This window comes from Planococcus citri, chromosome 1, assembly GCF_950023065.1.
Source record: "Planococcus citri chromosome 1, ihPlaCitr1.1, whole genome shotgun sequence".
In the NCBI taxonomy this organism is placed as follows: domain Eukaryota; kingdom Metazoa; phylum Arthropoda; class Insecta; order Hemiptera; family Pseudococcidae; genus Planococcus; species Planococcus citri.
Window position 1 is genome coordinate 36,182,391 of NC_088677.1, and position 12,349 is coordinate 36,194,739.

Sequence of the window (12,349 nt, forward strand, 5' to 3'; positions counted from 1 at the left end):
TCGCTAAGCTATTAGACTGGTCTACCTCTACTAGAATTTTCTGATACGTTGGCCAGGTACGAGACCGGTGTTATAAGCTATTCAACCTTTAAAATGGTTTCGTTTATTTGCCACGTCTCGGTCTCTCCTGGTCTCTGGTGCTGCTTCAGCTTCTTGCTCCAGCTCCTCTTTGCGACTGCCAGCCATAGAACATACCCACCGGCACCGTAGGCGCACAACGGCTTATTTGTCCTTGATTATATACGCGCACTCCATTCATGTGTATTTCGGTACCTGTATATTGTCTCATCGTAATCGACCATAAAGGTTGAATGCACTTGCGTGACGCCATTCTCAAAAGACTTCCAAATTACACATTTTTTTTTTTTGCATACAAGCACGATTATTATCAATGTATTCGTCGGATGATTCGTCTCGTAGGTGTTTCGACTCGTTAACGTTGGCGTCTCAATAACCAATCTCCGAGTCAATACTCAATATTTTACATTTTTTATACTCGTTCGACTCGTTACAAGTTCTGCAGTTTCTCACATTTAACTGAGATGCCGAATACTTATTTCTCTCCACATATTGTAATAAATTTAAATCACACGTCAATTTTGTATGCTGCGATGTCTCTAAGATCTTGCAGATGATCATTTCACAACGTATAGAATCATATACTCGACTTAAACTCGAGCCATGTACTGTCGTTTTGTGTCGGTTGTTAACAACAAACAAACACCTGTTATCCGTTCGATATCTGCTAATGCTCGAGCACTTGTAAAATAAACTTTTCTTTCGAGTATACTGACAACCGAGTGATTTTATCTGCTAATATCTGGCAATTCGAGTCCATATTTTTCACTTTTACTAACTTATGCCAAGCAGTAGTTCATCAACAAATCACTTATTCCGAGGAAAAATTCTTAAATCTCGTAATTTTTCAAATAAATCACGAGAAACGATAAAAGGGTAGTCATATAATTTACTCTCTGAAAGATTTATTAGCGTCCATCATCCAAATCGTATCAGAAAATCTTTACCTAGCTCCGAAATGTCACAAAACTGCTCTCAGGTCAATGCAGTTTCAGAACAAACCAATTGGCTAATTTTGAAGCAAACTGTCAAACAGGAAGTAAGCACTCGTATGTTGATACTATACGAGTATTTATCAAACGATTTTCCACCTGATAAGGTGAATCACTACTGAAATACTTGATGGTTCAACAGGAAGAGATACGCGAAAAAAACAGCAAAAATAAATCATTTTCCTTTCACGATAAGCTTTCAAAAAGTTACAAAATGACAAAATAGGTAGCTTCGAAAATGCGATATTAGAAAATTAAAACATTAGCCATTTGTGTCGCGAAGTTATCAACAAATAATGACACTATCTATGGAAGTAGTCAACGGTGAAACTTTCAATTACCCGCACTTGCACTTGACAGTTATCATCGTGTTTTATAGTCTAAATTTCATCAATGGCCAGTACAGTTCCATTCATAAATAGTCATTCATCAAAAAATGAAATTCGCCAGGATTTCACGTGTACTTGTCTAGTTCAACGAGGCAAATCCTTTCTTTCAATTTGCAATTTCAAAATGGGGAAATCAACAGTAATAAATCACTTGCTATTCTCATACTCTGTGTAAGACATGTCAAGTATTCGCATCCACAGTACATACAAGATTGTGACTGCAAAACCACGAGGTTTTTTTTGGGTGACTTGGACAACATCTCATTAGAGAGAAGAGGTTGAGAATATGAGATAGGAGTCAATAACGCATAAGCATAACGAACAGGAAGATGGGGAGGGTACGTATTGTAAACAGATGCAACTATCTCCCTTGCATACATTCGCGCATGCAACCCAAGAAGTAAATTAAATGAAGCGCCACACCCCACTACAAAAATATGACTCACGTCACATGCTCAACCAAAAATTTTCGATGAATAATACAGAAGGATAAATTGAATTTGATGTTTAAAAAAAATATAAAAAAATAAGTACACAGGTCGTTCATCATTGTACCCCCAGTTGAGTATCATCTGTATTATATTGTCTATAGTCTGTATCCAAGTAAACAGCCTTTGAATAGTGATATTATGGTGTTGATCAAGTGCATTTTATCAATGGTTACAAATTATCACTGCACTGTAAGCTCAACGCCAGAGTTTTTATACAATCGCTTGTTCAAGGTTTGCATTTTCAAATACGTCGATTCTTTGCTCATTGACTTATCACACTAACGAGAACTACATGAAAAGATACTGCAGCGCTAATTAAGAACGAAATAGATAGTTAGTGATAACAATGATGAATCGATTATACAACATTTATAAGACGAAGTATCATAGTGTACTTTTGTATATTAATTGGTAATTAACGCACGAATGATTTCTTGATTACTTCAAGACATTGTTTAGAGCTATGATATAAGATTCTATGTACAACAAAATGATATGTTAAACTCACCCAAAGCTCCGTTCCCCAACTCATATCAAAAATTTGTATGGAATCAATTCATAAAAATAAAAATTACAATCACAATAAATTAATTTTCCGGTAACTGCCACAATTAATTCAAAAACATCACTCGATCAATGTTAATTACGTTTGTTTTCCATTGCAATTTTATAAGCATCGAGATAGAAAATCATGAACAACAAATATGAATTTCATCTGTACACATTCACAACATAGCACAACCACATATTTTTAAATTGATGGCCCAAAAAAATCAACAAATAAACATGAAAAAATTATTTAAAACACGACCATTACGAAATAATCAAAGGTAATTAACACTTTTAATGATTTTTCACTAACGAAATTAATAATCGTAGATCACACTTATTCACCGCACTCAACACTAGCACAATCCTCGCAAGGCTGAAAATATGCTGAGGAGAAAAGTGTAGACCATCGGAATTGAAGGGTGATCTCACAGATTTCAAAATACAGAATGGTTTGGGTTGAAAAAATAGTCACAGATAAATAGTATGAGTATATCTTTGACTATATAATACTGGACTGCTAGCAGTGATGAACGTGACGGGTCCAACATGTCCGTTCTATAAGGCTCTGTTCGCATCCTCTGTGGACTGCTACATAAGCGGCAACTAGCAACCAGCAACTGGCAACTTGGCAACCAAATCAAAAAATTTTGATTTGGTTGCTAGTTCCAGCCAATAACCGAGCAACTTCTTATCATTTTCGTTCCACTGACGCGAAACGAAGTTGCTAAGTTGCCGAGTTGCCGCTTATGTAGCAGTCCACTCTCTCACCGCACTTCAGTGGAATTCGCCCTAGTTGTTTACGCTCACTTGGGTGATTCCACTGAAGTGCGGTAAGAGAGGGTGCGAACAGAGCCTTATAAACCGGAATAACGTTATACATGTTGGCAACGCGACGTTATCAAATTCACGGGACCAGGACATTTGACCCCTGTGCATTTGACCCATGCGACATTTGGCCCACCATTTTATCAATTCGCCATTTTTGAAAAACGACATTTGACCCATGAGACATTTGACCCATGTTTTTATCAATGTTTACAAAATACCAATGCGACATTCGACCCATGCGACTTTAGACCCATATTATTGAAATAATTTAAATCGACATTTCACCCATGAGACAATTGACCCATGGAAATATTGGAAATTAAAAATAGCGACATTTCACCCCTAGGACAATTCGCCCACGCATTGAAATAAAGTAAACCATTTAACCCATGCGACATTTGACCCATGAGACTTTAGACCCACAGTGAAATATAAAAATAAAACGACATTTGACCCATAGGACATTCCACCCATGATTTTATAAACTTAACCTATCAGCATTGCGACATTTGACCCATGAGACTTTTAACCCCATAATAAAATTATTCCGAAAACGTGAAGCAGTGTTGCCATCTCAAGAATCATGCTACAATAAGGCAAAAATTCTCAAGATGAATTGATTGTGAAAAAACAGTGCATCCATTTCATGGTGCTGGATTTCCCACCCTCGTGTCGGCTCAGCATAGCCCTACAGACACTGCATTTCAAAATCAAATATAATTTTAACCCAAAGAGCTCTATTTTAACCGATTTTGCAGCATTGTTTCAATTTTTCGCATAATTTGCAGGCATACAAACGATTCATCACGGAAAACTAACTACGTTTAAAATACAAAACCACTATGCAAGTCGTAAAGTAGGAATCTCAAGCGACCACCACCAATTTAATAAAAAGAATCGTAAAATATTCATTTACCGCTGGGCAAAGAAGAATAATTCAGCACTGCAAACCTGCATCCCATAATCACTTCTCGCATCTTAATCTATTCACACTAAAGTAAGTAAGTAAGTAAGTACCTTTTTATTAAATCAAAAACATGTTTTGTTTATTTTCTTTTTTCAACATGCCATTGCCATCATTCAAGATTCTTTAACAAAAAAAAAAAAAAAAAAAAAAAAATGCAGAGAGAACAAAACGTACTAAACAATATTCTGAGGAAATGAAATATCAAAAATGGCGTGCTCGAACGATCATAGGAAACATTGCATAATTATATCAATAATGAACTCATTTTAAAAAATACATCAAACAGAAAACAAATATTCAGGTCATGAAATACATGGTCGTAAAATTACACTACGTCAAATGCAACGAATGACTAATTTATTTCACAGAGAAAAGAAATGAAAAAAGCAATCATATTTTCATTTTTCAAGATTCAACAATACTATCTTTAAAATGGAAGTAATTATGCATTAAATTATTAAATTTATAATTTAAAAAAAAAGAAAAAAGGACCCTAATTTAAGAAAAAGGCACTAAGGCACTTGACGCCGTTGCCCCCAAGTAGGTTTCGATTCGGACCCTAACTGAGCGGAAGTTGTACTACTATCGACGGCTTCAAAATACGGAAACTCCGCAATACTACTCATATCTGGTGCTTTTTGATCCAAATGGGCATTTTTCACGACGAACCCGGCTTCGTCAGGTTTATTACGAGTATTTCCGCCGTCGAATATCATATCCGATGTACTCGGCGCTTTCACGTCATCATGAACGTTTTGAAACTGTAAACCCGTATGAATTTTAGTATTTAATACGAGCAGTCTTACGTGAAATTATTTTCATAAACTTACAGAGTCGTCTTGCGAAGTGAACAGATGATCTTTACAATCAGCGACCTTATCTTCGTCGGCGAATATCACAGCGGTATCGGGATCAGCATCTGTATTGCGAGGGAATCTGATCTCAACGTCGAACTCTTCCATTATCTTCCTGATTTGTCGACCTTTAGCTCCGATTATTCTAGGGTGAACGCGACGATCTATGTTGACTTCTTCGCTGTATCTGTGAGAGAAACACTTACTTCAATTAAATCTAATTTCATGTCTATCTGAGGGACGTCCACTTGAACGTCAGTCATGCGCATTGATAATTTTGCGGATCAATTTCCCGCTAGGTCCAATAATCAAACCGTGATAGCTATAAGATATAGCTGAAAAAAATTAAACATTTAAAATAAATATATGTATTTAAACCATGTTAGCACTATTCAATGTTGAAATTTACCTCTAAAGTAATTGGAACAATATGTAGAAGACTCTGCGCTTAGCACTCTCGCAATTTTCTGGTTTAACTGTAATATAAACAGTGTCGCAAGGCTTAGCCTGATCTTTATCGTCAGCGTGTCCGTTGATTTCAGAAATCCCATTTTGCTGATAATTATCTGTAGAAAAAAAAGAAGAAATTTAATACATGGCTCTTGGCAACAAACAGAAACTTTTTGCTATTTCTGCAAAAAAAAAACAACAATTATTGTTGGAAAAAAAGCGAGACTGCTGGGTAATTTTTGGACAAAACTGAGATTTTTTTGGAATTAAACAAAAATGATAATACCTTTTAGCTGTTTTGCTAAAAAAAAAAGAAGAAAATTGTCATAAATTTTTGAAAAAGCTAGAATTTTTGACAACATTTTTTTAAAGGGGCGTTTAATTTTCGAGAATTATTGACAAAAAATAAAACGACAATTTTTTCTAGCAATTTTTGCCAAGAAACGAGACTCGGCAATTTTGACAACCATAACGTAACCCCAATGCTGAAAAAAGCAGCGCAGTCAGTTCAAAAAAATGAATAGGGCTTACGATTCTAACAGCTTTATATTAAAGCGCAGAATTTTTGTGTGATTAATGGCAAAGTAGCCTAAAGCTGTGGAAAAGTTTCATCTAAACATGAATTTCAACAAAGGAGCATCCGTCTAACCATTATCAACGAGGATAGAGAAATTGCAGTTTTTTATCCAAGTAAGAAAATTAATAGTACCATCTCCAAGAACTTGGCACGGTGCACGTAAAGTGATGGTGTCATCGACGACGTCAGCCGCAGGTACTTCTACACTAACGCCAGTTTCTTACAAGATTTCAGCCATAGTTGAGCCGTTGTGTCCGATTACGTATTTGTGTTGCCATTTCGGTACTTCGACGCTGATATTTTTACAATTTTTTTCCTATTAAAAAAACACGAAGCTCGTGAATAAATTTAACTCGAGTAAAATGGTCCAATATACGGTGTATTCGAGACGTGTAGCTACCATATCTTGATATATCTGCATGATTCGATTTTTCGCATTCAATACTCCTTCTTTTTCTCCAGTTATGGTTATTTCGGTGTTATCGACGGAAGGCGGAGGTACATTGATCCTGGTATTCGTTTCGTGACTCAGTTGATTGATTTTCTCGTTATTCGCGCCGGTAACGAAGGGATGATAGATTTTCGGAACGCTTACTCTGACAAATGCTTTCTTAGACTGAAATTAGAAAAATATGAAATTGTTTTCAAACAACCACGAATTTAAATTCTCGATTAAAATTTTTGTCATGACCTTTGCCCGACGATAAGTGCGAACAGATAATTTAACCAAAATTGATAACATTACTAACACCGTTATCATTGATTAAATTAATGTATTCACTATTTTCGAGATGAATTCCATTAATGTCACCAATCTCTACCAAAACTACCAAAAGCACAGAATATTCTGCGTACCTGTTCATCGGAAATGACACGAATTTCGTGAACCGCTTTTTCGATACTTTCTCGATTTTCAACGACGGCGATTTCATCAGACGAATCGTTAATACTCAGTATGCTTATTTTGGTTCCGGTATTTTTATCCAAATCCTTCAATTTTCGTCCTTTTTGATCCAAAATCCAACGATGCTGATCTTTAGGGGTGCTGATTGAGATATTTGCCTGAAATTGAAAAAAATAATGTCAATAAAAACCAAACTTGGTACGTTCTAAGGATGATAGAAAACTCATATTTAAAATTCATAACTCGCTAATAGAAAAACAAAATCACATAATCAATTTGCAAGAAAGAGTATTTCAAATGTACCGCAATATAACAGTAATTACACAGCTGAATAAACAATATGAAAATGTACACACGTACAGTCAAGGTTTCATCGAATAACCAAATACACAGTTACGTGACTGTCGTCAAAAGAATTGAAATATTTATGTGATTTTGAAAATTGTTCAAAACTATGCGACGAGCTTCCTGCACACTTAGTACCTGTCCAGTAATCAAGAATGTCAACAACAATTCCAAAGTGAAGTTTAAAACCCGATGAAAATTCTTCTAATGAATCATCACTACAAAGTTTATTTTGAATTGCCCTGGTAGGAATCAATAACCGGATCAGAGAGCACGAAGCGATGAACACCTTCACATCATTTCGATAGTTCCTTTGTATCAGTAACGTACGCAACCCAACGTGAATACACGTAAGCACGGTTGCCTACTCTTGAGATTTAAAGGCCCTAAGTTATTAATTCTTAAGTGTGAAAATAGGTATTTTCGATTTTACGAATTCTACATCAATAATAAGTGGCACATTGCGGCGCCAAATCTCCAATTTCAACTATCGTGAAGCGTCATTTTTTTGAGATTTTTGAGAATAATCATAAACATACTCATTCTTAACCTGAAGGTATCTCAAAATTCATCATCTTACGAGTATCATGGGCGAGGGGGGTGAAGTATCAATATTTTTCAAAGGAACACAACCATTTTCAATGAAAACCATACACATGTACCTGCAATATGAATACGCACGAAAAGTATTTTTGAAGATTAAAATTATGAAAAGAGAACATCTGTATTCGCTGCAGGAAATTTCTCCTCGTTTCCACGGAAAAATTGACGAGTGGAGGAGGGATGGGTAAAAATTAATTCAAGTCGCAAGAAGTGGAACTTGAAAAAAGTTTAGAGAAAAAATAAAAATTCTAGAAGATGATTTGGAAAATTTTGAGATGCGATTGAAAAAAAGGTGAAAAATTGAAATTTGGGCAAAAAAAGATAAAGCGTTCCCACAATTTTGTTTTAAAAAAGCCACACATATGTACAAGCGAAAGGCGCAACAAAGTTAGCATTTTCGAACCTTGATGCGGTTTGATACCGGGTACGCTCTGTGAAAAGCGCGAAGCGAAAATACATATCATCGACATTGCATTGCGTTTGTGTTATGACTGAGATTCGACACTGGGCAGAACACTTACAAAATTGGAGGGGCCTTTTTTTCTTTTCAAATTACCCGTCGAATCTTTGGAATCAAGTCTGATAAATTGTTAGAGCTACCTTGCGCATTGGACGAATGCGTCTCTCGTTTCTCCTACAACAAAACAAAAGAAAAGAAAACAAACGCATTCGAAACACAATCGGCTATCGCTGGTTTTTACACATATGTATTCGTATACTCGTACCTTCAACGAATCTTGAAAACTAGACGCTTGATACTGAGCATATTTTGGCTATAGTTGTGTGCGATCGATGGCTAATACAAGCCCAGCCATTACGAGCGTGTGACTGATTCCAATTTTCGTCACCGCTTTGCTGTACTTGCGTTCGTACTTTGATCAAATGATTGGGATTCGCTTCAACCAGACTTTTGGTCGACAATAATCCCAAATCTGCGCGTCGACATTTACACATTTTAAAAATAGCTCGCACGACAGAATACGAGTACGAGTATGAGAGCGTACAAACCTAAGTTTACAGCAGCAGCGATGCTCCCGAACAATCGGTGTTGGATGTTTCTAGCAGAATGCTTGCAGCTGCGGACTAAACGCTTGTTTTTTTATTATGTATGAATATCAACACAGTCTGAGGTAGTTGTTCTTTAGTTGATGTTGAAGGCGGAGGATCCGGTGGCGAAGGCACTGCAGTTCGGATACCCCATTTAGACTTTTACCCCTGTAAGTGAGTAGGCGATTGCGATTATCAGTACGAGTAAGCGGTCGTCCCGGACGCAGATACGACTCGCGACTTACTTGCAGGATTCGATTATTTGTTTAGCGGTCTTGTCGATCGAAAATTCCACCTCTTTCGGAGGCTGCTAGGAAACGTTATCTGTAGGTTCGGCTCTGATACACGCGTCATCTTTGAATTCTGAAAGACGAAGCGAACAACGGACCAAGTTGCACCATTTTCCCACTGTGCAGTGTGCAATTTCACTCCTTTTATTACACTTACGGTAACAAACGACCGCAGCAGCCTTGGATGAACCACTTTTTTGTTCAACACTCGACGACGGATTGTGACGTGCGGTATATCAAGACTGCCAGTCGCAACAGCGGTCGCCACCAAGATGGTTGTTCTTCCAAATCTAATAGCTCTCGCAGTGTATTATAAATTCTTCTAACGATTATGCGCCTTTTTCATCTCTACGAAGATCAATGTCAACGCATCGGCCGCTAATTTGAGAACATAATTATTTCAATACGTAATCAGGTCTGGAAAATGTAATCTCGTCAAGAAGTTATCTGCTTACCCGGCTGATCGGATTTATGGGCGGCGAGTAAATCTAATAAACAGGTTTTTTTCTCGTTTTTGTCGAACCAACACGAACAATCGCTAAGAATATATAATTATCGAAGAAATCTCGGGCTGAAATCTATTATCAACAACGCAACAGTTATCCATTAGAGGTCAATTAATGCAGTCGTACTAAAATTAATCGCCGATCGATATTCGTCAAGTACGTACTACGCACCTGAATTCCCTTCGGGAAAGTAGCAGAGAACATAAGGGTTTATCGTTCGCCAATTTTTGGCATCGAGTGTCTTTCGACGATTTTTCTGATCTGCGGTTTGAAACCCATGTTTAATATACTGTCTGTTTCGTCCAGCATCAAAATCTGTCGGGCATAAAAGGTACAATAATTTAAGTGATCAGCGACTCATTAACGCAAATTTATAGAAAGTTTGACACTAATTTACCGAGAATTAGCGTAACCTAGAATGAAATAAACGTATAGTCAAAAATTGTCTTTAAATTTTCTACCTACATTTATTTTCGAATACTTCGGTGTATCAGCGAACGGAAAATATCGATAATATCGACAGTCGAATGAAAGGTACTCTGAAGCAGTCAAGGAGCGCCGACAGCGTCGATCTGCAGCGAATCTGAAAAAGAAAAAAATCCATGACATAGGGCGAAAGTTTACAGAACGAAGAGCAGTTGAAAACTTCCCCTAAATCCGACTCCAAAAAGGACGACAGTTCGTCTTATTCATGATCCGAAGATTCCATTAATTCCAACGAAGACAGAATGACTCCTCCGCCGCCGGAAGCAGATAAATTCAAAATCTGACCAAACGCGTTGAAAATCAAAGTTCGTTACATGTAATTCAACCGGTCCATTTGTTTGAGTAGATTGATTGATTGTAGCTTGATTTGTATAAATAGGATGAAAATACCTCTGTACGAATAGGAAAGAGTGTACCGAAATTAAATATTAATTTCTTTCATCCAGATTTAAAATAGTACCTATCAATAATCGTTTACGTACCTTATTCATATCCAAGTCCAACGGATTAACAGGTACAGCTGCATTCCTTTTCAATATCGTTATCTGCGGTAACCCGTTCTTTTGCATTTCGATATACGAATTTGGCTGACACTGCGCACCTGCCATCAAATTACTTTCATTCTCCCAAAATCGATCAAAGTTTTCCGTTGAAAAAATAAACATTCGTCAATCGCGTTATCGTAACAGCGAAAAAAAGAGAAAAACAAAGTATTCTTACGTTGGGCCATCACATACGGATCTTGAGGCAAACACTTGGCAGTAACGTCGCAAGCAGCCAAAACTTGTCCACCACCTTCCATCGTATACTTCTAAATTCAATGAACGGTATCAAAACAATTCGAAACTTCCATGTGGTAAATTATTAGGATGAGGGAAATTCTCTTGAATTGTATAAGGAACAGTGTAGTTATCGCTACGTTGACCGTTTCACGAAGCTGGTCTTTCGTACCGTAAGAAATTCCTGATGGATAAAAATACGAACACGCGTTACTCAACACATAAATAAAACTGTAAAATACTCGTAATCCTGCTTGAGTGGAACTTATTTATACCTCTGATCATTGATCGGATATTTGGGAACGATAAGAAAATTCTCGTTATTCGGACAATGATACATTTTCTGGTTAGGCACAATGTGATCGAAGTTTCCGCAAATGTTATTCTTTTTCCCTACTGAAAAACAAACAAACAACAAAATAACATGAATACATACAATTGGTGGAAAAATTAATAAATTTTTCAAAAACTCGTTTCTTATTCATACGCTTTTGAGCTCCAGAAAAACAATCCAACCATTATGGATAAGTTTCACTCGTGAAAAAAAAATAAAACTCACTTAATTTAATATGTAAGTAAAACTAATCACGCGGTATTTTGGAATTTAAAACGCGGTCGCAAATGCATTTTAAAAAGTTCAACAGTCGACTTGACACGTATTAGTAATTCTTCTTTGTTAACTCTTGAGCAGGTTGCGGCATTACTGAATATTTCGATTCTTTTTTTCCCTTCGAGGTTTCGAAATTGTGCGCAATTTCGTAAATTACATTTTTACAATTTTAGCTAACAGTGAGTCACGCAAATTCTCACGTCCATGCTTACACGGGAATGTTATTCATAAAAAAAACATTGAACATTGACCCACCCCGTACTTGACCTTCATAATATACGTATTTTCGAAACATGCGTAACAAAAACCGAAAAAAACCAAACACAATCTGAATGACCAATTTTCATTCAATCCCTTCACCTGATAGGTATCCTACAAAATACGACTTTTATTTTATAATTGCATTCTTTCGAAACTTACCTAGTAGCAAATTCCATTGCTGAAAAACTTATGGTAGCAGTTTGATTGGTTATCATTCCAACACGACCACCGCAGTTTTCCGAAAAACGTTTCAGCTTGTTGCGAATTTTCGCAGGGTCATATCCTATAGTTAAGTTGGTCACTAAAACCTCTACAGGGTTGTTAATTTGTAACTAAAACA

At 36.6% G+C, this 12,349-nt stretch overlaps 2 protein-coding genes across 6 annotated transcripts in view; both read right to left on the reverse strand.

Annotated features, from left to right (window-relative positions):
- Positions 1-2,896, reverse strand: part of Cip4 (formin-binding protein 1-like Cip4) — a 69,008-nt gene extending 66,112 nt beyond the window's left edge. For 4 of the 5 annotated variants that reach the window (XM_065344381.1, XM_065344380.1, XM_065344378.1 and 1 more), the window contains exon 1: positions 2,459-2,895. In XM_065344381.1, the coding sequence (XP_065200453.1) occupies positions 2,459-2,482 (24 nt within the window). In that variant the 5' untranslated portion in view covers positions 2,483-2,895. Of the gene's footprint in view, positions 1-2,458 lie in introns of all 5 variants that reach the window. The other variant, XM_065344379.1, reaches the window with a different exon arrangement.
- Positions 2,897-4,637: 1,741 nt separating this feature from the next.
- Positions 4,638-8,249, reverse strand: LOC135831702 (vigilin-like). The gene is made up of 7 exons (XM_065344390.1): positions 8,008-8,249; positions 7,034-7,240; positions 6,579-6,794; positions 6,311-6,494; positions 5,561-5,717; positions 5,128-5,486; positions 4,638-5,058 (listed from the first exon to the last, which is right to left on the reverse strand). The coding sequence occupies exons 1-4, from the start codon at positions 8,083-8,085 to the stop codon at positions 6,399-6,401; spliced, it is 597 nt and encodes a 198-aa protein (XP_065200462.1). The 5' UTR covers positions 8,086-8,249; the 3' UTR covers positions 4,638-5,058; positions 5,128-5,486; positions 5,561-5,717; positions 6,311-6,398.
- Between the last annotated feature and the right edge of the window lie 4,100 nt (positions 8,250-12,349).

Coding starts and splice junctions, on each gene's coding strand:
- LOC135831702 (XM_065344390.1), bottom strand. CDS start 8,085: ATGTGTATGGTTTTCATTGAAAATGGTTGTGTTCCTTTGAAAAATATT. Junction 7,241..8,007: donor CCCCCTCGCCCATGATACTC/GTAAGATGATGA, acceptor TTTCAATTTCAG/GCAAATATCTCAATCAGCAC. Junction 6,795..7,033: donor GTGTCATTTCCGATGAACAG/GTACGCAGAATA, acceptor TTCTAATTTCAG/TCTAAGAAAGCATTTGTCAG.